General features: G+C 47.2%; 2 protein-coding genes across 2 annotated transcripts in view; one reads left to right on the top strand and one right to left on the bottom strand.

Moving 5' to 3' along the window:
- Positions 1-5076: 5076 nt before the first annotated feature.
- tssk6 (testis-specific serine kinase 6) lies at positions 5077-6293 on the top strand. Its single transcript, XM_084473186.1, has one exon. The coding sequence runs from the start codon at positions 5377-5379 to the stop codon at positions 6214-6216; it is 840 nt and encodes a 279-aa protein (XP_084329312.1). The 5' UTR covers positions 5077-5376; the 3' UTR covers positions 6217-6293.
- Positions 6294-6417: 124 nt separating this feature from the next.
- The window catches only part of gatad2ab (GATA zinc finger domain containing 2Ab), a 23139-nt gene continuing 2056 nt past the window's right edge, over positions 6418-27500 (bottom strand). The window contains exons 2-10 of the mRNA XM_084473185.1: positions 18565-18888; positions 14053-14176; positions 13140-13271; positions 12596-12718; positions 12168-12368; positions 11590-11839; positions 10580-11079; positions 9975-10218; positions 6418-9420 (exon numbers count right to left, since the gene is read on the bottom strand). Of these exons, the coding sequence (XP_084329311.1) occupies positions 9287-9420; positions 9975-10218; positions 10580-11079; positions 11590-11839; positions 12168-12368; positions 12596-12718; positions 13140-13271; positions 14053-14176; positions 18565-18875 (2019 nt within the window). The 5' untranslated portion in view covers positions 18876-18888 and the 3' untranslated portion in view covers positions 6418-9286. The remainder of the gene's footprint in view (positions 9421-9974; positions 10219-10579; positions 11080-11589; positions 11840-12167; positions 12369-12595; positions 12719-13139; positions 13272-14052; positions 14177-18564; positions 18889-27500) is intronic.

Below are 27500 nucleotides of genomic sequence, written 5' to 3' on the forward strand. Positions count from 1 at the left end.
CTTGCTCCAGACATCTCCGCCTATATATCCATGTCCTCTCCCTCCCTCCCCCCCCCTCCTCCTCCCCCTCCATCCTCACACTTGACCTATAAAAAGAGGCATCCACAGTGGCGAGCCGCCGGGGCTGCGTGCCTGCATGGGAATGGGCGGCTGGGAGGAGAGCAGCAGGGAATGACAATAAGCCCAGTGTAGCGCTGCCAACAGCGGACCAGCAGGTGAGACAGGCAGGTACCCGAGGAGAGGAAGACAGGTTGGCAGACGGACGGTAATAGGGAGAGACAGGGCGGGGGGCGGCGGGGGGGGGGGGAATCGAGGGGAGAATACTTAAACAGACCACCGGTGCAGCCGACAGACAGACGGACAGACGGGCAGGGAACAGGTCTGCAGTGTAAGGGGTAAAGAGGACAGACAGACGACAGGGCTTGTGCGTGTGTGTCAGAGAACATAGAACAATTGAGAGTTGTCTAGACAAACATTAGGGAGAATAAATATTGGCTTAATAGGCTTACAGAGGGCACATTCATCTCAGAGACACACCAATGTATGCAGTAAAGAAACGGGTAAATATTATGCAGAGGATTACACCGTGCATTCTGCATACCTCTATAGAATCACATTTGCATGCAAAAGTGTCAATTAGCAAGGACACTGCTTACATTCACATACATACCTCTAAATGCTTCAAATTATATGCCGCACAATTTTGTTGAGTTTCATATTCAGAACCGTATTCACCTCAATGACCGGACAATGTATCACTTTGATATGCAAACAGGCCATAGCCAATCCCAGATGAATCTTACTGATTGATCACCTCATTAGATGACTCATCAACCCTCGTCTCTCACTATCTGAAACAAACATGCTTTCTGAGGGGCCCCATTTATTTCGGTAAAAGTCTATTGAAACATTCCACAGTGGATGTGACATCACTCTAAAGAAAGGCTGGAGACATGAGGGATGCCGGCTAACTGCCTGGTTGATAGGGAGACAGACAGAGGGCTCCAGCAGTCAGGTACTATTAACAGAGCGCTGACCTTTCAGCTCAGATCCACGGCTGACATTTACAGCATGCAAAGGTACACAGATAATAAATATAGGTGGGACACAACTCAAGAGGCTGGGAAAGGTCCCGTCTTCCTCACTCCCACTCCTATTGTAATCGCTATGGTATCAGTAGTGTTATGTTAGTGTGTATGTTAAATGCAGCTGGCATCGCAGAAGCCACTGCATTTTTTCCTAAACTATTTCAAACAAATACATGTATTGGTATGTGTGTGGCTAACTCTGTTTTGCACATTCAAGTATTAAAACTGTACTTCATTCTTCATTTTATCCTTTTAGATCCAGTGGAAAAGTGTATTGTACAATATATGCAAATTCAACATAATCATAATGCTTCAATGTGGAATTCATTCTACAATGAATAGCTTGGCTATATCTCCCATAGCCAATATTATCTTCCACGCATGAACACCTTTTGTAGGTTTCTTTTTTAAGATGAGATATTTGCCTAATCTTTCAGTTGGCATAAACCCCAACACATCGCGTGCTTAAACCGGGTATTGAACAAAAAGGTTGACACCGCCGTTACCTCCGCCAGAAAAAACACAGGAATCCTCCCTGACACACACACATCTCTCAGGTAGAAACACAAGCGCACAAAAACATGTGGACAAAAATAGAATCCTTCTAATCCGTCAGTCGACACTGAAGCACATAACCACGCACGCACGCACGCACGCACGCGCACACACAGACACGCACGCACGCACGCACGCACACACCCCCCCCCCGTGATGCACGCTCCACAACGTGCCGTCCCTGTGGCACAGATGTAGCGGGGAGCCTTAATGGTGCGCCGGGTGGTTCTGTTTAATAGCAGTGTGGGTTCACGCTGTGGGGATCACAGAGCCCGGAGACCGGGAGCAGAGCCTCTTGGGTGACGCTTAACTCAACCACCGCTGCTGCCACCAGCCTCTCAGCCAATGAGTGCACGCAGAGCGCGGAGCGCACACAAACACAACTGTACAACTGACACCGTCAACAACGACGTTGATTGCTTCATTGTACAGAAAGGTGAACAAAAGCAAGGGAATGGTGCGGCCGGCAAAGGGTCTGAATGCCTCCGACTTGCTGAAGGGCTAATCAAAGCGTTAACCGCTGTGAACTGATTAGAGCCCTCGCCCGCCAGGGCCCAGACCGGATTAGGAAGACATCAGTTGTCGGTACGTGCATGCATAATACAGTACAGGACCTTTTTATAAACCAGGCAGACGGTAATATTCACGGAGTATATTGGAGCCACCGACCACGAAGGGGAATAGGACGTTCTTGAAAGTGAGTATTGAAAGAATTGACCCGAGAGGCAGTGATGAGGCCCCAGTCTTCGCACATCAGGATGACTCACACCAGCCTGATGTGGTGAGATGTGTGTCGCGGCGCTTCCTTTAGGGTCAGGCGACATGTTGTCCTACTTGTGACACTAATAACTGACACACGTTCAAAACACGCAAGCACATCGATGCCCTACACACCCCTTTAAATTACCACTTTAAAGCCCTTCTCTATGAGACCGTCCCTCACCCCTAACCAGACAACCCCAACACACACACACACACACACACACACACACACACACACACACACACACACACACACACACACACACACACACACACACACACACACACACCCAGTAACCATGGTGCAACAGTGGCAGCAGACGGGGATGTGTGTGTGTGTGTGTGTGTGTGTGTGGGGGGGGGGGGGGGGGGGAGCAGGAGCCAGGTGAAGCCACCGTCGATGGAGGTCTGTGGGTGCCTGGCTGCCTCGAGGTCTTCCAGGTTTACAGCGGAGTGCGTTCAGAGAGTCGTCAGCGGAGCGCATCCTTGTCCCGATGACGCCAAATTAAACCGTGCTCCGCTGATTTAATAACACCGCCAATATGTGGAACGCAATCTGGGACTCTATTTCCCCCCCTCGCCGGGAGGGAGGGAGGGAGGGAGGGAGGGAGACAGAGCACGCCACGCGAGGCTGGAGCGCACGAGCGCACGCACGCACGCGCGCACGCACGCACGCACGCGCACACACACACACACACACACCTGTTAGGACGCTAATGAAGGGAGGAATCCCCCCCCCCCCACTCCAGTCTGTGGTCGGACCCTTTATCAATCCTCTAAACAAAAATAAAACATGTCCAACCCATGACACCACATCGCCCCTCCATATCATACCTGCCCTCCCTCGCTTCTCTCCATCAATGGTCAAAACAGCAGGCTGATGTCAGAGTAGAGGCATGCAGAGTAACATGCACTGTACCCCTATTCTATTCTCACCCCCCCCCCCCCCCCCACCCCCCCACCCCTCTGGGAGGAGACCAGCGTGTGTGGAGGGTCTGATCGCTAAAGGATGGCTCAGGGTAGCAGAGAGTAGGAGAGAGACAGTGGAGAGAGAGGGGAGAGACATCTACCTGATGTAGCGCAGTGGCTCCGAGGTCTCCGACCCCACTTTGGTGGTGCTGTGGTTCATCTTGTCCGGCAGTGGGTCTGTCTCGGCCAACGGGATTCTCCAAAAAGGCAGGCACAGGCAGACTCAGGCTTCCCCACTTCAAGGGAGAAAGAAAAAAAACTAAACACACACACACACACACCCCCACACACACACACACACTCTATCCCTATTCGCCTGACTGAATAAACACTCCACAAACACACACGCGCACCCTAGCTCTGTACTTGAGTGTAGTCAGAGGAGATAAATAGGCTTGCTATCTCTCCCTCTCCCTCTCCCTCTCTCTCTTCCTCCCTCTGGCTCTCTTACTATTGGTTCAGATCCTGGAAGGTGATTACCGCCTCCCACTCACAACGCTGCTTTTGTATCCTTTTTTTCTCTCTCTCACACACTCTCTCGCTCCCTCACTCCCAATATATATAGAAAGATTTCTGTCTGCTTCTCTCTGAGGCTCAGAGACTCCTGTGTTGACGCGACTGGCTCAGAGTAACACTGGCGTTCACCGAGGGAGGCGGAGGGGAGAGACGCAAGCCGCCCCATTGGCTGTGGCAAGTGCAATGCTGCTAAAGCAAGCTTTGGTATCCTCACAGCCTACACCCACCTCTTCAAACAACACATACACACAGACATTGACACACACACACACACACACACACACACACACACACACACACACACACACACACACACACACACACCAAAGGGAGAACATTCACACAGCCCGTAAAATGAGCGATAGAATGAGCCCATGAAATGAAGAGCAACACCATTCATCTGATGATGATGATGATGATGAATCGTAATGACTTTTGAGGGGGAGAAAGAAATGGAAAGGGAAACACATTTGCTAAACAGAGCTGATGACCGTGTGGAGTGGGAACACGCTGCATATCGCCGTGTCTTTATCGGAGAATAAACAACGGGATACGATTTCTGATTGGATTTTGACGCGTTGAAGGCGGTGATGATATCACTCAAGGCGAACCGATCATCGCAATGCAAATACTGCTGCACAGGCAGCACTACATGTCAACTTCAAAGTAACGCTTTGATATATGTGGGCTACCAGGGAACGCAGGGTCTATAGACACATCCCATTCCATCTAAAACACGCACGCACGCAACACGGGATGGATGTGTGGGGACCTGCACGGGACCGTTGATACTCTGCCCCTTAGTGGTGTTAACGTAAAGCTGCAGCACTGAACTCATGAAGTAGTATTTACATTAAATACAAAAGCACATATGTAGGCCCTTTGCCCCAAAATAAAACGGTACAATTCTATTATTATTATTTGTTGTTTGTTGCATGACCGATGTTGCATATCCGTCTACAGCCCATTGTATAGGGTGACCAAACAGTCTGTGGCGGTTCTAGGGGGGGGCCAGTGCCCCCGTAACTCTGAGTCCGGCCCCCCTGTGTCCCCCCCGAACGAGCCAACCCCCCCCCCCCCCCCCCCCCCCCCGTCAACAATCCCGTCCGCCAGGGGAGGGCAGATCCCCGTTTTAGTTTGCTATGACAAAAACACTACATGTTTGGAGGCTTTTACACCGCTGAACCCAAAATGTCCCCGGATTTTGTCTCAGAAATCTGGTCACTTTACCATTGTAGTCTTCTGTCTCTTGTGTTGAGGCCTATTCTGACTTTAGAACGTTGACCCATGGGCCTATGTCATAATGAGCGCGTTTGACCGCTCCACAGCAACAGCGTCCCTGTACCGCAAACATCAGCTCCTCGGATTGACAACAAAAAGACGCCTTTGACCGGGCCCAACTTTTTCTCCATCCACCAACTTGGACGCACTTGACAGATTTGAAGAGCTCTAGCTGAATTAACAATAGCAGGTACACACTGTGGACATGTTCAGCAGGGTTGTTCTGGGGAGAAGGGGCTACAGACTCGGGAAAACCATCGGCGAAGGAACTTATTCCAAAGTAAAAATCGCCAGCTCCACCAAACACGGCCATGACGTCGCCATCAAAATCGTGGATCGAAGATCGGCACCGCAAGACTATGCCGTCAAGTTTTTATCGCGGGAACTGGCTATCCTGAGGACGGTCAGTCACGACCACATCGTCCGTCTCCATGAGCTGATCGACAGCAGTAGCGGGAGGCTGTACATCGTGATGGAGTTGGCCGCCACTGACCTCCTGGAGAGAATCCAACAGGTGGGCAGGATCCCGGAGCAACAGGCCAGGGCGTACTTCACCCAGATTGTGAGCGCCGTCAGCTACCTTCACCAGAACAACATCGTCCACCGGGATCTGAAGTGTGAGAACATACTGCTCACAGTGGGCAACGAGGTGAAGATCACAGACTTTGGCTTCGGGAGGTTTGTTGAAGGTCCCTCTGACCTGAGCCGCACGTTCTGCGGTACCCCGTTGTACGCGCCACCAGAAGTCCTGCTCGGGAATCACTACGACCCGAAGAAGTCGGACATCTGGAGCATCGGGGTGATTCTTTACGTCATGCTGACGGCGTGCATGCCCTACGACGACTCGAACGCGATCAGACTCGTCCGGGCGCAACAGGCCCCGGTGGCGTATCCAGAGAACGCGGTGTTGGGGGACTCATGCAAGGCCTTCATCCTGCTCATCCTGCAGTACCACGCCTCTGCCAGGCCGGACATCCAACAAGTGGTGGAGTCCACCTGGCTGCAGCCGGCAGTGGGCGACAGCGATGCTGCGGCCCCACAATAAACTCTCTGCTTATTGACTATCGTGTGTTTGAAGCGTTCAACGTGTGCCCGTTTCCTTTAACGAGCAATGCGGCCAACACATGGCAATTCCTAACAGTTCAGATCAAGGCCACCAAATATGTAACGGCCTCAAGTAGGCCTTGAGGCGTTAAAGACTTTTAAATGGCAAACATTTACCAATAACACCACGATTCAAACTTGATAGAGGGGTTAAAATTAGTTTTTATTATTACTTGATAGAGCGGTGAGAGAGAGAGAGAGAAAAAAAAGAAAGAATCCAAACGTATATTTTTTTCAATTTCCCCGAAGAAGCGCCGTGGAGCGGAGACCCCTCGAGGAGACGGAATGATGACGCAAGCGGCCTCAGCAGCGACACCCAGCGGTGCACGGAGGGCCTGCAGCCGGGCCACACATTTAACACCAACTCTCCAGTCGTTAGCGTTACATTCAACAGTTCGAATCCTTTTGCTACATCCGGCCCTTGTCTGCCATACACCGACAGTTTGAAATATCCACGGCCGACTTAAATCAATCCAACTGTGAAAATGAGGAGTCCCAAACGTCCCAGATGTTTCTAAACACCCGCTGGGGCTCCTACAGATGAACAAATGACCCTGTCGTCTACTAAACACCGAGACATCAGCTTTCAACACAGAGACCCGGGCTACTTGGTGAGCGATGGCCTTGAAAAGAAAAAACAAACAAAACCTATGAATTAACAAGGTCATAAATCCTCGATGATGGCATTGTTCAATCCTTACAAAAGAATCGAGAACGATACATGGGTCTGTACACAAAGAAACAAAAAAACATGTCTAAAGATTGGGGTTATACTTAACAAAAACACTGCATGTGGGTAAAAGGGATCAACACATTGGTTAAGGGTATACAAGGTTTACCTATAAATTAAACCTGTGAAAGAAGGTTGCCTAACTCGCGCGTCAGCAGTCTTTACAAGAATGCACAGATCGGGGCGGACCTCAAGTGACTGCTGCTTTAGTTTCTCGACCATTGTGCACGCCGCCGCAGGACATAAGGACATCAGAGAAAACAAAACAATTTAAAACTAATAATTTAAGTATCCATTACAACCCGAGACCCCACACATTGCCATTTTGTAATCGTCCAATCGTATGTACCTTACAAAGGCAGTCACCGCAAAGTGAAAAGGTTGTAGCCTCGTAGACTGTCCGCTCCAGGCTGAGCGCATCACCGCTTTGTGTTTTGGGCATATCGGATTTACCCCCCCCCCCCCCCCCCCCACACTCGGCTTATCCTGAGCCACTGATTCCTTAGAAAACACATCGCAGCTTACATCACAAATGTAAATAACCAATTATATCAGACAAATCATGGACGACACCTCAAAGCAGACAAAAAAAGAAAATATATCCATGGTGTGTTGTTTTTAAATGGTTACATTCTGAAATAGGACCAGCTTCTTATAAACCAATAACAGGGTGTGCAGGCAAGAGGATGAGCACGTTTTAAAATGGAGACCCATTTAAACGGATGCCTAAACGCAAACCTCAGCTAACGGGACCCTATAAATAAACCGGGACAACGTTTTCTAAAGGCGAAAAAGAATCCGCCACAAACTACAACTAAAAGCAAAACCACGTCATGAACCCATGACATCGTTTACAACCCCTCGGCTTAGCAGGAACGTATATTTTTTATATCCAAATAGGGTTCAGAAACAACAAACCCCCCGGGAGAAGATTCTCCATTTGGACTCCAGTAGTTCTTTGGACGTTTTTTTCTCTTTTCTTTTTTCCTTTCTACAATATCCAAGAAGTCCTCCAAACTTTCAGTCTGCATTTTGATTTTGTTTAAATATTAGACAGCGAGACATTTATCTGTTTTAATGGTCTTCATCTTAGAAACAAGTCATTAAAAGTCGGCTAAAACACAGAACCCATGGGATGTAAAACCACCTCAACAGTAACCTTAACCAGGAGCCCTCGGCGAGAGGCCGGTTCCACGCATCGGGGAGCATCTCAAACACAGTATAGGACTTACAGAACACTTTTCATATTCAGCCATACAAAATTATCCCGACACACCGCCCAGACGCTCTGCTATACACACGCACACACACACGCACACTAAGTGGAGAGACCAGGCAATCTGTGTGTCGATAAACGGTTTTTTTTTGTAGTTTTTTTTTTTTTTTTAAGTCTTTAGTATTCGTTTTTTTTTGCAAAGCTAAAGCAGTTATTATTTCCTGGCTGGTCCACACCCTCCCCGCTACCCTCCCCTTCATAGAACCACAGTTAATGGACTATAGCCGAGTGATGCTCACTTCTGGCCATTACTCCAGACTCCCCCGGTATTTCACAAGGTTTTATTTCCACAGCTACGTAGTCAGTATGGATTTAAGAGCGGCCATCTCACTCCAGAAGCTTCGTTCCCTGCCAGTCATGTTGGAATAAAATTATTGATTGCCACACGAGTGGCAGTGAATAACGTTTTGCGAGGTCGGTGGACAGCTACTTAACACAGTCCATATAGCTATGCAAAAGGATTTGAGAAACATCTGGGAACCGTCCAAATAATGGAGATGGGTAGAAATCCCAACAAGATGGAACTTCAGAGTCGAGTCCAGCCACCGTAGGGTCCTAGTGTCCTACCCCACTTGGAGAGGGGCGGGGACAGGGGTAAGGCTAAGCTTTGACGGTGCAAGATGGCGGCTATCTCCCGGCTAGAATGGAGGACACTGCGAGGCTGCGACGGCTCCCTCTCGGTGCAAACTTGAGTTTCAACTGACGACGGAGGGAGCGATGTCAGCACCAGACACATCTGAGGTCGTACGCGTCCCGTCTCAAGCACTCCTGAATATTCACAATCCATAGGACGTAGAGACAGACAGAATGCAGCAGAAAGAGAGAGGGAAATATATATTTTTTTCTATTGACTTTTTTTTCCTTTACTTCCTAAATATGGGTCAAAACGTAGGTCCTCCCCCCCCCCCCCCCCCCCCGGCGTCGTCCGTAGTTATGTTGATAATTAGGATTGGTGAAATTATTTCAATGGGGTCATAGTTATTGTGGAGGGTGCATGGTGCAGCATTATTTCCATGTGTTGGCTGTCTGGGAGATGGAGCGGGATGGGATCATGTCCAGCAGATACTCCCGCTGGCGCTCCACGGCGGAGCTGGTCTTGTGGGCGCTGAGGCTGGGGTTCACGTACGTCATGGGGACACCTGGCGGGGGGGGACAGGGCGCATCAGTGAACCCATCGCAAGCAGCCGGTCCCTTTTCTCGATGACATGCATTTACACCCCGATTACACCCGGTGCCAGAAGAGCCACACTTTGAGGAGACGTGGCACAATAAACGTCTGTCCTCTAATAGACTAGCCCCGACAAACGGGCGTCATTGTATTCCATTCGTCAAATCATCTGAAGATAAAGACAGCGACGGCGAAGAGCTAAGGTGAGGGTGAAGGAGTGGTCAAAGCACAGAGGCATGTCTAAATGGAGAGAGCACTCATTGTATGGTGTACGTCCTGGCACTTAAAAATAGTACTTGGCATTGTGTAGCGTCTGATCCCAGCTATCTTTGTTGCATGTAGAATGGGTTAACCTAGGGATTGTTAGTGCTTGGCACTTGGTTCTATGAACATCCTTACTGTACCGACAGCGATATAGTTACTCTCTTCTGACAAATGTACTTATTTTAAGTCGCTTTGGATAAAAATCTTCTAAATGCCCTTCATTTAAATGGGCGTGAGGGGCCAGCGGGGCCGAGCGTCTACCTGTGTTTCCGCCGCTCTGCTTCCTCCACGCGGCCATGTGGACCTGGTTGCTGCCGCCGCCGCTGCCCGTGGCGCCGCCCTTGGGCCCCTGCTGCAGCGGCCGCGCCGCGGGATGTTTGACCGGCCTGTTGACCATGGCCGCCGCCGCCGCCGCCGCGTTCTGCAGCTGGGCGGAGGAGTAGGAGTGGGCCACGCCCCGCGAGCTCACTGGAGACTGGATGCTACGGGACATCTGACCGACAGTCTTGAAGGGCGGCACAAAGAAAAGGTCCAATAAAGTCTTATCATTATGCAAAGGGGTGTCTGGCCTACACATTGTAAAACGGGTCACATTGTTCTTGCACGCATAGGCAGTTGGTCGTTTTATCACCCATGAATAACGGGTTTGTAAGTAAACACCCAGCCTGCTGTAGTAAGCACAGGGACACTTTAGGGCCGGATATCACGCTACAGATAATCAACTGACCCAATTTCTTTCACGATACACACACACACTTCAGAAACATTGTTGCAATGGGTTTTCATTCATTTAAAAAAGGGCAACTAGAACAAGTTCCAATTAAAGCTTGTATGCCGGGCAGGGCAGTCGCTAGGCTCTGGCTTACCTTGATGGTGGAGTGGTGGCGAGCCATGCCCTGCCCCCTATGCTGCTGCTGCTGCTGATGCTGATGTTGATGCTGCTGCTGCTGCTGATGTTGCTGCTGCTGCTGCTGCTGCTGCTGCTGCTGCATGGCAGCCCTGACCTGCTTGTACTGCTGGGACACCAGGATCTGCTGCTCGCTCTTGGACAGCGACGGAGAGGTGGTCTTGGAGACGGAGGAGGACGAGGAGGAGGAGGAGGCGGCGGCGGACGACGCGGCCTGCTGCAGGATGCGCTGCTCTATCTCCTGCTCCTGCTGGAGCGCCTTGACGAACGCCGCCTTCAGCCGGTTGGTGTGCTCCGCCTTCAGGGCCTTCTTCTGGTTGGACGACATGCACTGGTCGCAGAGGACGGTGCCGGCCTTCTCCTGGCGCCAGCGGGAGGTGAAGTCCGTCTTGCACTGGAGACAGGTGTGGGGCTCCTTGGGGAGAGAGCCCGCCATCGCCGCCGCCGGGCCCAAGCTACCTGTTATGGGGTCGGGAGCGAGGAAAGGTGAGGGTTTCACATTCTGTCACGGAAGGAACGTTACCGGAATATCTGAATCGGTAACGGCCGATACTGATTCCGATTCCTGAATTTATCGGCCGATACAGAGTATATATATATTGATACAGCATCTAGCATTATACACTTGTTCTTTTTGAAGGGTTCTCTTATGATGAACTTATGATGAGCAATGTATAGTCTGTCGACAGTAGAGGAACTTATCATTTACACAACTATTTTCAGAACTAGATCCTTTACATTTATTTATTCATAATCTATAATTATAATAATACAATTTGTATGCTTGTATTCAAGCGTCCATGCATCCAAGTTTTTCTGACTTGGTAGATCGAAGCATTCAGGTCCGAGATGATACCCGATACTGCATTTTCGGCAGTATCTGAGAAATGTCCGTCATTTTATCGGTTTTGTGACCACTCTACAAATAAAGAAACTATAATAATACATTGCAAAAAAGGAGCAGCCTACCCCTGCCGTGCATCTCTAGCAGCTTCTGCACCACTTCTTCCAGACCCAACAGGTAGATGAACTCGTTGTTGGCGGCCGACGGTAGGAAGTTGAACTCGGGGGCCGGGGGTTTGGGAGGAGGGATCTCCAGCAGGGTCTTCTCCAGCTGTTTGCGTAGCGCCAGCTTGGCAGCGGCCTGCCGGGCGGCCGGGGACTCGCTGGGGTTGGAGTTTGAGTTGACGTTGGAGCCCTTCATATGGGTTGGAGAGGCCTGGGGACAAGAGACAGCATGACGTTAGCCTTTGACAGACAGACAGGCAGGCAGACAGGCAGACAGACCCTTCACTCATCACCGAGAGAAATAGGGGCGTTACAGCCCCATCAAAAAATGCAGCAGCAGTAATTATAATAAAATAACTTATAATTAATTTTATATATATATATATATATACACAAAATGAACATTAGATGCAAGTTAACGGAAAAGTCTTCTATCATTAACAGCTAGTATCTACTGGCCTCCCCAACATCAGCGTAAACGTCACACTTCACTGCCCGACTACGGTACGAGCAGCGGTGGCCCACGGAGGCGGCCCTACCTGGGGAATGTTGACCATGACATTGTTGTTGGCCACGCTGGCCACCCGGAGGAGCCCCTGCTGGATGATCCTCTGGCCCTGCACCTGCACGTTGGGCACCGACGCCCGTGGGGCCAGGAGCAGGGGCGGGGGGCCCGACCCGCTGTGCTGCTGCTGCTGCTGACGGAGGCTGGCAATCTGCTGCGGGGTCACCGCGATGGGCTGGAGGGACAGACACGCAGACGGACCGAGGGGGGGGGGGGGGGGGGGGGGGGGAAGGTTCAATGGCAAGGGAAACGAGACCGCAGTGGAGAAACGGAACGGAGCGTTGACGTCCTGAGCTGCTGAACTATGGAATTCTCTCCCTTACTCGAGAAGCTCGACGTGATCAACGACGTTTGCGTTTTCCTTTTTTACGTGAATATTTCCCCGAGGTTCCGGACACCTACCTGGGCTCCTCTCACCAGCGGTGGCATGGTGATCTGGGAGTTGGGTTTGGAGGGGACGTGCTGCTGCTGCCCGCCCCGCACCAGCGGAGGAGGGATGACCGTCCCCGAGCTACGGCCCGTCACCTGCAAGCACACGGGCCGTGTTCATGTAGCACAGGACCGGGTTTACAGCAGTGTTGTTTTGAGTTCATGGTTCACCGTCAAGATGATTACGTGATTAACTTACTGTACGAGCCCTTTATCCCCCCCCATAGCCCCAGCCTATGCATATGACCCCTATTGCCGTTGTGTTAACATGCACGTCTGATTACATAAGAAGTTACTTTTACACTGAAATGCAGTTGGTCCCTGCAGTTATTTGCCCACAAATTCTAAAACAATCATGGCGTGAATGGAATTGTACACGTTTGCTGTTTTGATTTGAAGATTTATACATTTGAATCACATCAAGGTCGATCCGTTTAACCAATCATAAGCAGGCATCTCGGTCTATGCATGACGGCGTCTCCGTGGCTCAGCCTCTGGTCGTGCAGGCGTATCGTACCTTCTGTACGGTGCTCTCCTTCTGGATCTGGCTCTGTCGCAGCTTCTTCAGCAGGACCAGCTTGGCCTCCTGGAGACGCAGCTCCTCCTTCAGCTGCTTGATGATGCGCTCCCTCTCCTCAGGGCTGCTCTTCTGGACACAACATGGACAACATACACTTGAGTAGGCCTCCAACAATGTTGCTCAACACACTCTTAACTAGAACCAAATCTGAATAAATCCTTCCAATACAGATTCAACAAGCATGGTTATGGAGCCCTTTTAAATGACAGTGCTCCAAAAGAAAAAAAAAAAAATAATAAAATATATATATATTTAAAATAAAGGAAAGCATTTGCTTCAAATTGGACAACGAACTATGTTGACCTGAAAGGACTATGGCTGCAATCGTTTGGCTACTTAAGGCTTTGGTTATAGTGCTCAGACATAATTACACTGAAAATCACCCTCGCTCATCTTCCATTAAAGCAGGGGAGCAGCAAGACAGTTCCACATAGAGCCAATGGAATAAGCTGGGAGCCACAATTCATATCATGTTAAAGATACTTAGGTTTAGCACATTTTTAGCAAACCTACATTAAGTAACAAAACGATAAACACTGGGGGAATGAAGCCCGGTGAGATGCAGGCTGGTTATTGCATCCTTGCATCAGAGATCAACAAAAAGCAACTTCTACACTTCCATTTATTCAAGATGAATTATGTTAAAGCAGGATAACATGACCGTCTGAGTGAACCCAATGACGGCGCGTCGTTTTTGAGTCCCACGATTGGATGCTGCAAAGAGCAATTCCCGATCCCGTTTTGAGGGCCTATATAGGCCGAAAAATGCTGGATGGCCGATCCATCGTTGCATCGCTAATAACGGTTTGGGTTAGGCGTCATTTGACATCCTAACGGGTTGAAGAGTTACCATGAGTTTATCCGTGTCTGTCTTGGTGAAGCAGTGGCCGTTCATCAAGGGGCTGGCTGGCTCATTGTCCGACAGCACGATGACTTCGTCCGGTGACGGGGGCTGGCGCTCCTTCTTGACCTCACTACGGGGAAAAGCAAAGGAAGGTGATCAGATGGCAACTTCGAAACGCAGCCCTGCATTCTGGGGTGAACTTGGAATTGGTGCAGTTTGGAACTCATGCCAGTAGAGGGCATCAAAGGGTTATGGTTTCAGCTGCTCTGCAGTAGGGCAATGCTAACTAGGAACACAAGGAGGTTAGATCCAAGAAATCAATAGCTCTGTAATGGCGGAAGGGGGAGGGAGCAAAGGGACGAGCTGGCTGTACCCCCTTATCTATATCGATTAGTAAGGCAAAAAGACCTGCCACTCCCTCCTTTTGACACGAGATAACGGACTCTGAGTCATAAAGTACATGGGTCATCTCTGATGGACTGTATGGACAACAACGTTAATCAGATTAATTGTCGATTTGTGAAACAAAGAACACATGTTCCTGCCCTCCCCCCCCCCACCAGAAAACATGAGACAAAAGGATTAACACTCTTGTTCCCAAAAAATGAACAAAAATAACAAATAATTTGAACTACAAGCAATGTTGACAGTCTGTCAAACTAAATGTTCACGCACTCTAGCCCTCCTTTAGGGCGGGTCTATAATTCAGTCGATCCAATGACCAGTAGGATTTCATCAAGTTGATGCATGATTCCAGCCAATCTGGGCCATCGGTAGATGTTTTCCTGTCTCATTTTACCCAGGGTAGTTTGGATTGGAATATGAGAAATTGGCAATTCAGTTAAGTAAATTGGATTGTGACGCCTGAATCTATACACAACATCAAAGAACCATATCTTATTCCTCGTCACTCTTTTGAACGGACGGCGCAGGGAGACAGATTCAAAAGAAAAAAAACTTTTCCCCAGCTATCCATCTATCTGACTTTCTGGTGTTCCAAGGTTTAGTCGTCTAATTTAACGTCTTCACACCGCAAACTAAGTGTGTGTGCAGCCATTGCCTCACCTTGACCTTGGCACACAGATATGGCAGTATCGGTCATTTAAGGCAACCATAAGCAATGTCAGGAGCAGTTCTGATAGTATAATATTACTCATCGACACAAACACTTTCATTTTCACCAGGAAAATCACGAGGATCAAGGTAGCAATCCCCAAGCCCTGGTTGCCAGACGACTTTCCCCGTCCCCCTAGAGACTCCAACAGCAAAGACAAGCTGCTTCAGTTCACGTTCTCCTTTTGGTACATGAACAACAACAACAACTTTGAAGAGTCATCTTTACTCATGCCCTCCACACAGCCATAACTTTGAAGAGTGAACCCGACGCCTATGGACCTACAAACTGTTTACTCAATCGCCGGAAGGGGCCGGTGTCATGAGCGGAGCGTACATAACATAAAAATGAGAAATGCCCATTATGTGCACTGCTACACTGTCCTCATATTTCCTGACATTGTTCCACAACATCATGCTTCATCACAGACATCCTGTACTGTACAGCTAGCCCAAGAACAGTGACTCCTTCCTTCTAGGGAATATGGAGAACGAGGACTAATCAGGAGAATAACAGGTAAACAAAAGTCTCCATGTTGCTCATGTAGACATTTTGGATCCTGCATTAGTAGTATTGTTTGATTTGAAATGGCACTGATCAATCCTCTCCACTCCACCTTATAAACACCATTTTGTTTTCTCAGCCGATACCTAGCGTAGTTTCCTCTATTGATACACGGATCCGCATCAGTCACCCACATGGGTTCCGTTCATCAGTCCGATCATTCAACATCATGTGTTGATAGGGTTATTGGCCGTTGATGATTTAAAAGACTGGACACAATCTACCATCTTGCTGATGCATCTTGCGGTGTGCTACAGGCGAGACATAGCCTCTCGGTCTCCCCAGTGACAGTAGACTTGTTTGGTTTCATAAACTCCTTAGTAGGACGTTTTTGTGTTGAAATACATTTTATGGCTGGCTATAGACAGCTGTGGGGCAACACCATTACCTGCTGTTGTCCTCTAAGGAATAGCAGACAGCCAAGCTTCCATTCCTCTGTGGTAATGACAGAATGCATTGGATAGTGTCTTCACCAGCAGACATCAGACGACATTTTGTGTTTGTACAGTGTGAAATCCTAAATTAAAAATAATTTTATGGAAATTAAACCGGACGACATGTTTCACATCGACTCAAGTAATGCCAAAAATGTGGGCCCACATATCCTTGAGGGGTTGTTCGAGTCTTTGAGAGTGACGTCATCAGGTTTATAAATCAAACAAAGAAATGTTAATCAGGTTCCTCAGATGTGATCACTGAAATTGCATTAGGGCGTTGACTTGATCCCACAACTGCTTTGTGAAGATTTCACTTGGGTTATTTGCGTCAAGTGTTAACACACTCAGACAGCACCATGATGGAAGAATAACTCTCCCAATTTAACCAGCAGGGTACTTGTAAAGGCTTAAGGATGGTGGACTGGAGAAATTATTGGCAATTGGAACAAGATGAGGTTGTGGGCAGAAACAGGCCGACATTGGTGGCAATTGGATGGCAATGCAAAGGCTGCGGTACGTGTGGTAGCAATTCGAAGCAGATTACGTTCCTATATTTTCCAAGCCCAGTGGAATAAACGGACTGCAGCTATCAGCGTCATTTATGTTGATTTAGCCGCGTCCAGGCCTTTGTGAGCGAGAGGGTTCCAGGTCAGGCTCGAGGCCTCGGTCAGACCGCCATCCAGACAGGGCCTCAGACCTCCCCTTGTTCTCAGGCGAGGCCTAGTCAGAGCCTCATCCTGGGCCTCGGCTCCTCCCTCTCCCCTGGCTGCTGACACCACAGTCAGGGAGCTTAGCGGAGCTGAGGTCCGCTGAAGATCCTGGAGCGGGCGACAGTGTGGGGGAGGGGTATGGATGGCTAGGAGCCAACCTATTGTGTACACCCTCACTCATTACTTTACCGCCACCTCGCCTCGTTCACTCAAGACACCAAATTATTCATGCACGTTTCATCTTTGAAACTCAGTCTTTATACATTCCATACACTTTGCTCCTCACCTTACGTGACATATTTCAAAACACGACAAGGTGTGTGCAACGTCTTAAACAAAACACAAAAAGGACTGAACGATAACCTTTGAAAGGCCAATAGACGAGAGTAGCCTCAGAAAGTTAAAAAGAACCTCCATAACCTTTCGTCATATAGTTATCACATGACGTCTTCACGCTGTTGATTAAATGATCCTTACATCATTTCATTTCTGCATACTTCAATTTGGTCATCGTTTGTTACGAAACACAAACTACAAATTGTTGCAATACTAAATGGGCTCCTGTTTTTTTAGGCACAAATGCCTACATTTTCCAAATGCCTTTCTTTCCCCAAGTGTGGTTTGAGATCACCACAGGTCACTGGAAGACAAAGCAATACATCCAAGATATTTTCTTAAAAACACTTACATCTTTAAGACTTGGACTAAACTGGTAGTTTCAGCTTCATTAAAAAGGTTCATAAAAGCCTTTGGGTAAATTGTTTATATGCATGCAGAGGATTAAACCAGGTGAACTTGTGATAAATCAAGTATCATTTCAGTCACCTCCTTTGGTCCCTTTTAATGCAATCCTCTGTGTGTGTATTAATCACCCTACTAAAACATCACATGACATCAGGCATTTCTGTCTGGTCATGTGACACACCCACCATCAATGCAGGCCCCTCCTTTCTCCAACTGCTCCTTCCCATGTGGAAACCATAGCAACAGCCGGTTAGAACCAGTTTGTGACACATAGCCTTCATTTTGTGTGAGGAGCAGAGTTCAGGTGGTGCTTAGGGATAAAATGGACACCAGATCTGAGGAACCTCAAAGTTCACGACGAGGTGTCCACCAGGAAGTAGACTTAATTGAGGTCCATGCTCACTGCACTAGGACAGAACCACTCAGCAGTCCACTTCTAGGAGCAGAACCTCCTGCCTTCACCAGCAACCTGAACTCAGACCATGGTTCACGGCTCATACAAGCAACCACACGTGTGTTAATCAGAACTCCAAAAGAGCATTCATTGTTTGTGATCATAATTCAATGGGACATTTAAAAACAAAGTTTTGGACTGCTACCCTCCAAATTATTAATAATCACAATGCAATACATTGGCTCCTTTGCGCTCTTTTGAGAGATCATTTATTAATTCAGACAAAGTAATTGCTTGCTTCAGCAAGCAAAAGTACAAAAAGTACCAGAAATTCCAGGTTTGTTGTTTCTCACAACTTTCCTTGTGTTTGATGGCTTTCATAAAACAACTAGACTAGTAGATTAAATGTGCCAAAGACAAGCTGGATAGATTTTCAGCCTTAAAACAAAGGCTGTTGCATTTCAGCATTTCAAAACTCCCAAGAAAACCAAATCTCATCATGTGAACCCAACATAAATTCACCAAACGTTGCACTGCCAACAAACTCAAACGTACCTTTTTGCTGTGCTCATGTCCACCGGCTCGTCTCCGGTCTGGACCTCCACCTTGATGGTGGCCTTCACCTCCCCCGTCTTCAGGATGCTGGCGGGCACCTTGGGAGCCGGCTCAGGCGTCCCCTCCGAGGCGGCGGCGGCGGCGGCGTCCTCCTCCTCGTGGTCCTCCGTGTCCGAGTGGCCGGCCGGGTCTCCCGTCTCCAGCTTCACCCGCTTGCTCTCCCCGTCCTCCGGGGAGCCGGCCGGGCCCGGTGGGTCCCGCTCCAGCGCCCGCTTCTGGCTACGCGTCAGACGCGCGGCCTCCTCCGACATGGCTGCTCCCTCCCTGTGGAAAACAAAACGGTTAGGGTACTGGCTGGGACTACATTCAGGCAGCCCACCACCCTGCCTGCTCCCTCCCTTTGAGAACAGCACAGTCGGGGGGTTAGGGTACCTGGGCTACATTCAGAGAGCGGAGCTCCCTGGCTGCTCCCTCCCTTTAGGGACACCACGTTTAGGGGTTAGGGTACTTGGGCTACATTCAGAGAGCCCACCACCCTGCCTGCTCCCTCCCTTTAGGGACACCACGTTTAGGGGTTAGGGTACCTGGGCTACATTCAGAGAGCGGACCTCCCTAGCTGCTCCCTCCCTTTAGGGACACCACGTTTAGGGGTTAGGGTACCTGGGCTACATTCAAGAGAGCGGACCTCCCTGGCTGCTCCCTCCCTTTAGGGACACCACGTTTAGGGGTTAGGGTACCTGGGCTACATTCAAGAGAGCGGACCTCCCTGCCTGCTCCCTCCCTTTAGGGACACCACGTTTAGGGGTTAGGGTACTTGGGCTACATTCAGGTAGAGTTGTTCCAATACAGATACCAGTATAGGAAATTCTGCCGATACTGCTTAAATTGCAGTATCCTGTTATCGGCGAGTACGCAAGTTTATGCACCTAACCAATACCATCACGTGGCTAGCTAATTTACCACACAGGCAAAGAACATCACAAACACGTTCAGTGTTATGCTGCTCTCGTTGATGGTCGGAGGTGGAAGGTCGGAATGGAAAACGCGTCATCTCTGACTTGCGTGTGTTCGAGCTACCAAGTCGGAAAAACAATGAGGGAACAATTGCAATGTCAGCAACTATATACAACCAAGCTAGAATGTCTCGCAGCAACAACACTCAGGTCACCTCCGCAGTACAGCGCCAAGGTTGGCAAGTTACACCGTAGATGGATGTTGCAAATTTGACTTTCCAGCAAACTTGAGAATTCATGCAAAGCCCCTTCACACACAAGTTATGATAAGCCATTAGCAGGTTATCCAGATAACAATAGGATTTATTTTTGAAAAAGACAAAATCTGAACGTCTCATCTTCTAAATAAATAAATATGACCACCAACTACTGGGAATTGTGTGACTACATGGCAATACAAACAGTCTGAAGGTGAGGTGATTCACTATTCTGTGATAAATATGCAATGATTATTATCTTAATATTAATGGCACTGCCACATTCTGCTCTAAATCCCAATATTGACATAAAGCTTGAAAAGGCAACTTGGAGAAACCAGCCTGACTAAAACTACATTTTGAAAATATCCAACTGAAAAAGAAACCCTTCAGGCCTCCCTCCAGAGCTACTCCCCGAAAAAAACATAGCTAGCTTGAACAATAGGTCTGCATAGCCACCCATGAGTTAGTCTCCGGTCACAAGCATTGAGTATGTGCAGCTAGACAAGTAGACAGACAGATAGGCCATCCAATCAAAGAGGCTTATTGCACGCCTGCGACAGCCACAGATATCAGATGAAACAAAAAAAAGTCAAAGCATTGGATTTATGGATTAACCCTCACTCTGACATGAACATCAGAATAAACCTCTGCTCACAGAGACGGAGAACCCACACACATCCACATAAGCCGTAGCCCAAACCTCCCTTCAACACGATCAAAATCAACCCCTGACCCCAACCTCTAAATGACCCCTGTTCTGCTCCTCCATGTTGTTTCCATATCTGTCCCGCACGTATAGTGAACGCAAAGCAGGGTCAGAATGACAAATAAAACAACGATAGGAACGATCGTCATATCACAACTATTACAAAAACAGCAGTTAACTGTCGAAAAAAAGGATGTACAGATTAGTTTGGCTACTAAAACTCCCTGAAAAACGGTATAAGACTATATATGAAGTAAAAGCATTGCATTATATGTACACAACCTGCTTATGGAATAGGTGCATGCAAAAGCATATTTCATGTATAGCTCAAAAGCACACAGCTGTGCTGACTCCAGAGCTTTTCGGTCTGCAGTGACATCATCACAGCTCCAAGTGATGTTCCAAAGAATCCATGGGCTACACAAAGCACTTCCTCCAAAACCGGTTTAAACTGGTCTGTGGTGAAGAAAAGGATGGAGCAGGTTTAACCCCTGGAGAGACACATGGCAGAGGGAATGGAGATGGAGACCGAGGGGCCAAAACATCAAATGTATTACAAGAAAGTAAACATCCTTTCAATACGAAAGTTACAACATATTGACATCCTAATATATTCATAACTGCCAGAGCCAAAACACCCATAATCTTCCCAGGCGTGCACCCATGCAACTTGCCGATCTCCAGAGCGCCTAGTGAGAATGGGGCCTCAGAGAGAGCCAGACACTGTACACAACAAGGACAGACGTGCCTCGTCGTACCATCCCCAGGCACAAAAGCCCATCTATCTGCATGGGGTGACAGCTTCCACGGTTGTGCTGCAGTCACCTACCCACAGCTCTCCTAGAAATTAGTTTACTTGGTGTGACTGTGGGGGAGCCACCGAAGAACATATTGACTGACAGTGAAGTGAAGTGTCGGGGAAGTCTTGCTCTGCATGTCACTTGACTTGAGCTGCATTCACCATTAATTTATCTGTTGATGCCATCAATAATAGTCTTCTTAATGGGCTCTTGACTTATTGTAGCCATCGCTCTGTATGCCAACATGTATTTTGCAGTCCCTGGGCGAGAGTCTGTTATCCCAGAAGAGATGGATGGCAAACGGTTGTATGCCCCACTGCCAAGCAACAGCAGGGAAGACATCAAATAAAATGGCTGTGTGCGTGCATGCATGTGTGGTTGTCCTGTGCATATGCTCCAGGATGAATGGGACTTGTGACTGGCCTAAATCATTACATCATCTTCTTCAGTCACGACCCTCTGAAGTACTGACAGCTCATTTTGTGATCAGTGGCAAGGTCTTCGCACAAATGACCCAAGACATGTACATGATGATTGATCTGAGCATCAACCAACCATGCTTACCATTATGAGAGAGAGATCTGATAATGGAAACTACTTTTTAATTCTCATTCTTTAAGCAAAAATAACCCTTAATTTTGTCATTTTTGTTTCTATTACATTTACATTGGATCATGAGACACGACAGAGAAAAACATACATTAAGCTTTAACATATTGTGCACACAGCTTTTCATCGTGGTTACAAAAGTCGGACAGAGAAGACAAGCAGAAATGACCCTGCTCAAATATGCAAAATATGGCCTAGTCTCTTACGACATGGTCCTGGGGGGGTAATTCTATGACAAAAGCCATACGCTTCAGAGTGACTGCGTTTCAGACGGACAATACAACTCGCACAACATGGGCAGGCAGTCAACCGAGAACAGTTCCTGAATCAATCAGTGCAAGTGGCAATCTACTTCAGGTCTGTCCATCAAGCCTTTGAAAGACCTAATGAGACCAACACGATTGAGACCAATCTCTCCAATGGGTCTAGCCAGGAAAGACAGCACCTCCATCGGGGGCATTGCAAGGGCTGGTAGAGGAGGCTACAAGATGCTGTTGTAGATAGGTCTTACTTTGAACGATGAATTAAATAACAGTTAGTGGTTTACATCAAAAGGATACCGTGTGCTCATATAGCCTTGAATGATACTTAATTCTTCTTTAGGACAAGCCTTGCAGCAGTCACGTTGATCTTCCCTGATTCATGCTAGATTACACACAGTCCGATAAGAAAGCAGACATCAATTCCTAGTGGGCAGGCAGCTCAATTTCCCATAGAGCCGGGGGAGTTGACAAGTGTCCAGTTGACAGAAAGTGCCATGGAGAAAATTAAACAAATTAAAACATGACAAGTATAAAACCGAAAAATCTTTGACATGTTCCCTGATTCATTAGGACCAATTTCGCCCACACTTCTGGGATAATCAGATAACCCGAAATGAAACAGTTGAACTACATGGTTCGCTCTAACCGTTTCAATGAACACTTAAAACTTAATAGACATGACGGCTCAGAGTCAGTCACAAAGACTGTCCATTGGTTGTCCAACAGCCAAACAGGGCTTGCACTCCGTATGCACTAAAGAGAAATGCCAACAGAGCACATCAGTCTGGAGTTTTACATTAACAGCTTTTAATATGGCACGGATAAAATAGCAGATAGCACCAGAAGCAGGGTGGCATTACTGATCTGCGATTGTTCCTTAAAAAGGAATAGGTGGATACACAACCTCCTTATATTCCTTTAGAGTATAAAGGCCTGAAGGCATACACCCCATTTGCTATAAGGAGAGAGAGTACTCTTTGTCTAGTCAAATGTGTTCAACAATCTACTCCTAATGTACCTTTAGAAAATGGCCCTCTCCTATTTCTATGATCACAGTCAGAACAGACCCATTTCTTTTTGCCCTGACACAGCCTGAAAGCAAAACAAAACACTTGTATTCTGTGGCAGCACAAGTTCACATAATTACACTGCTTAAATAAAAACATTGCTTTCCATTCACTAAAATGGAAAGTGCCCGATGCAGGACAACATTGACTTGCCTGAAAGCAGCTGGGATTCCCTCGACCTGAATTTGACTCAAATTGTATTCTGTGAGTGCCAGCCCGTCTCCAGTAGTGCCCGGCGGTTCAGAGGGTAGAAGCAGCTCAGTGGCAATGCCTCGTCTCTTCAGGTAGCGTGCTAGCCTCTCATCTGCTGCATTGTAATGATCTCCCCACTGGGAATGGAATCAGCCAGCCAACACATTAACAGCCATTTGAAAACATACTCTGGCTTTTCAACACCATCCTTTGGGCTCGTCGAACGAGGAAACAAGAATTACACTGACCGATAAATAGCAAGACATTATAGCCCAATAAAGTAAAAACGTTGTGAACATCAAGACATAAAATACGTCTTCAATATCAAGCCAAGTCATAATTAAAAAGATTTTTTATAATTCTTTGCTTGAAATAAGAGTCAAGTCCCTGCATGTTTAGTAATTCATATACTATCACACAAAAGTATATTGATCCAGAGCTGCAATACATTGATGGAAAGGGAAGAGAACTACATATCATTATCCATGTTTACCAAGCTAAGGGTGGGGGAGGGGAATCAGCTGAGATGCCATGGTTGGCTGGGGGGAGGGGGTGGGTGGGGGTCATTACACTGTACCGGCTGGAAAACACTCTCTTGTCTTCTCTTCGTTAGACTCCTTTCCTCCTTCCCTCTACTCCTCCTACCTTCTCATTAGCCATCATAATATTCTGTTCCTTCCTCTTTCTCTCCGTCTCGCTCCTCCCCCACCACTTGCTTTTGCGTTTTACTGCCGTCGTCTGGGCCGGCGAAGGGAGTGTGCCCCTACTGGTGGTGTCCTGAATGCCAAGGGTTAAGCCCCTGCCATTTTAACGCCAATGACAGATCAGACCATTAGGGTGTTACCTAACAAAATGGAAGCTTTTAACCCTGACTCTGCCAGACGACCTGGATGACTGCGTGGAGCTGTGTCAGTGTGAAGGCAACGTGCGCAGGAAGTGAGTGTGCCTCGTGCACATGAACAGACAGGAATGCATACACACGCACGTGTGCGCATGCACACACACACAGTCACACACGCACAGTCACAGGCAGACACTTTTCTTTTTTTTAAAAGCATCAGGGGCCAACATGTTTCCCTGCCTGACACTGGTGTCCAGAGGTCCTCGTACCTATAACACATACACACAACTGGGTTTTCATTTATAGCAGTCAGGACAAGGCAGACAATACATCACTACTTAATGAATTTGTGAAACCAGTAGCATATCTTGCAGAGTACAATCACCGTACATTGTATACTGTAAACGCTAGACCGTATTCATGTGCAAACCGGATAAGCGTGAGATTATCCAAACCACTTTGCATCAAATGCAATAGCAATAGCCAGCCAGGATAAAGGTCCTAGATGTGGTGTAGTCACGTTCAGCGAACAAATCCCTAGTGGTCTTCTCTGTCTCACTTCAAGTCATTTGATAGGCTTAGCTACGAATGTTAACTTGGCATAATAAAAAGGAAAGTTAAACATTTGTAGCTACAATGGACAGGGATTACCGCTAATTTGGGGCCACATTGCTTCCAAACGCGTCACAGAAATTGTTTTCAGAGCGCTGAACCACACGTCGACTTGTGGGCCAGGAGGACACGCGCAGACTCATATCAGATTTCAATTCTTGGAAATGTATGGTAGCAGGAAGTGACCAGTGAGGAGGAAGAAATGGAGGGCACAAAGGAGCACAGTAACACACCAGTCAACAAAGAAGCTTCTGCAGAAGAACTCATTGTGGAGTGGTTTCAGGCGCCTGAATAATCTGGGGAGCTCTGCAGGCACGCCTTGGTCTTTGCTACAATGATTACGATCACGCATTAAGTAAGGGTTCCCTTACTTGCGGTACAATATAAAACCTTTGGTACAGCACAATGTGAATACTAATTTTACTTTCATGAAGTTCAAATTGGATTAGGCACGGCCGTTTTTACAAGGTCATGCCATGAACCCAACAGGTTTAACTAGAACCAATCATTTGCATTACCATTACCACCAGGCATACATTAAGGGCAAGTGCTAAACAGATGTGCTGAAACTAGGGCTGTCAAGTTCTGGGCGGTTGGTCGATATGCACTGTGGTCCCTTCATAAGATAAAAACACTTCTTAATACCTTCTTTTTGGGATCGGGAGAGACATATGCTGACAGATGCATTTTATTTTTGAGCAATAAGTCTATTGTTAGAAATAACAAATAAAAAAATAATTTCAAGGCTCTGTAGTTTCCCTTATAATAAACAAACAAACAAACAAACCAGTTTCCACAACTTCGAACTCACCCAACTAAAGGATGACTAATTAATACCGAAGAAACTCTCCTTCTAATGATTCTATAGCATTTCAAATAAGTTGTTGGGTGTGGCAGAAATTGGTTCAAAAAGGACAAAAAAAAAGTGTGCTTGAATCCTAAAAACGGGCATGAACATGAACTTTTTTTCAACACCCGACGGGCTTCAAGTATGAAAGTATCAGGCTTGGCACCTTGGCTCACGTCGCCATCCACTGGGACCCATTATATAAAAGACAGAACAAAACCTAGCATTGATTCTTAGGACGTCTTTGTGCTACGCAGCGCTCCGTGGCTCATCTGGTGTGACCCGCTGTACATTAAAGCCCTGCCATAAGGGAGTCCCATGCGTGGATCCAACAGCATTTACACAATATTGGGGCTACCTACTTGAGTAGAGTGCACTGTTGCAGGTTAAGTTAATCTAGAGATAACGTGCAAATATATACATTTTTTCCGTGGACCCATCGATTGGTCGTTGAAATCAGTTGCCCAAGAATTTATTTGGTTGACTACAGCCCTAGCTGAAAGCGTTGCAATGCCTCTTGGACGTATGGCGTGATGTTCTAATAAAGTGGTAACTGCTTGCCAGAAGTAGTTGCCATGTCAGCGCAAGCCAGCTTATACACAATAGAGGATGGGGTTACGTTGCACCCAACTTTAATAACAGCTACCTCTCAAATATAATGATCAACAAATTGTAGTTAGTATTTCAATTTGACTAGCTGCTAGACATGTTTTCAAATGTCACATTATCCAAGCTCAAACTGAAATAAACACATCATAACTTAAACTACACTACATTAACATTATTTTTAACACAGACAAGCAGTAACATGGTTCAAATAAACCACTCTGCAACTGTGCAAAGTACAACACATTGCCTACTTAGTTACATTAAAGAACAAAAAACCTTATTAGCCTCTCCATATAATATATAGCTACAGATTAAAAAGGACAGCATGGTCAGCATCATTGTATTTTTCTTATTGCTAACATTCCCGATTAAACTTCCAAAACAAGGTTTTTCTCCTGCTGTGAACAGCAGATAAATTGCTTATCTTGAGGTCTATAGACTTCCATTGATGTCAAAAACTCATTACAACCAGTCAGACAGCCATGCAGTTGCTTGGTCAGCAGATTCCCCTTCTGTGCCTTAAAATTAATCTGCCCATGAGACTAACTGCTAAAACAGCTATGTTGGTTGGAAAGGTAAAAACATAAATACAATACTATTTAAGTTGACGTTGACGCCCTAAAAAGGTTAACTCCATTCTCACAAGGACTACCAATAAAAAAAAACTACACAAAATGCAAATGTATGTTTTGCATTTGAAACTAAGGGCTGCAGCTCCTACTGAAGTCCCAATGAAGTAGCCTACAACAGGGTTAACAAGAATATGGTTGAGGCAGTGAAATATTAAAGGATTCTTCCATCTTCTGAGAGTAACCTTAGGGCGTGACCTGTGGCTAGGACCGTCCTCAGGAACTCAATGCAGCTACCTACAACTACATCCTGAATACAGCACCAGTAATGCAGGCTTCACAGTTTGAATTGTCCTCATTAGTAAATGAAACAGACAATGGTCTGAAGTTCAAGAAGGTTAACATACATTAAGGATAAGTGAGGCTCTGTGTAGATTAGGACTACTCATTTGGGACATTGAATGTAATGATCTGACAGGTTGAAGGAGTTTTGAGTGGTTGTCGATGCGTGCCTGATGCTGTCACAACATTGTATGGTGCTAAATATTGCCATTTGAGCCTATTCCAAAAGAAGAAAATTGATCCAAATGCAAGTTTTCTACAGTGAG

This window comes from Micromesistius poutassou (assembly GCF_964030765.1).
Source record: "Micromesistius poutassou genome assembly, chromosome: 9".
In the NCBI taxonomy this organism is placed as follows: domain Eukaryota; kingdom Metazoa; phylum Chordata; class Actinopteri; order Gadiformes; family Gadidae; genus Micromesistius; species Micromesistius poutassou.

Coding starts and splice junctions, on each gene's coding strand:
- tssk6 (XM_084473186.1), top strand. CDS start 5,377: ATGTTCAGCAGGGTTGTTCTGGGGAGAAGGGGCTACAGACTCGGGAAA.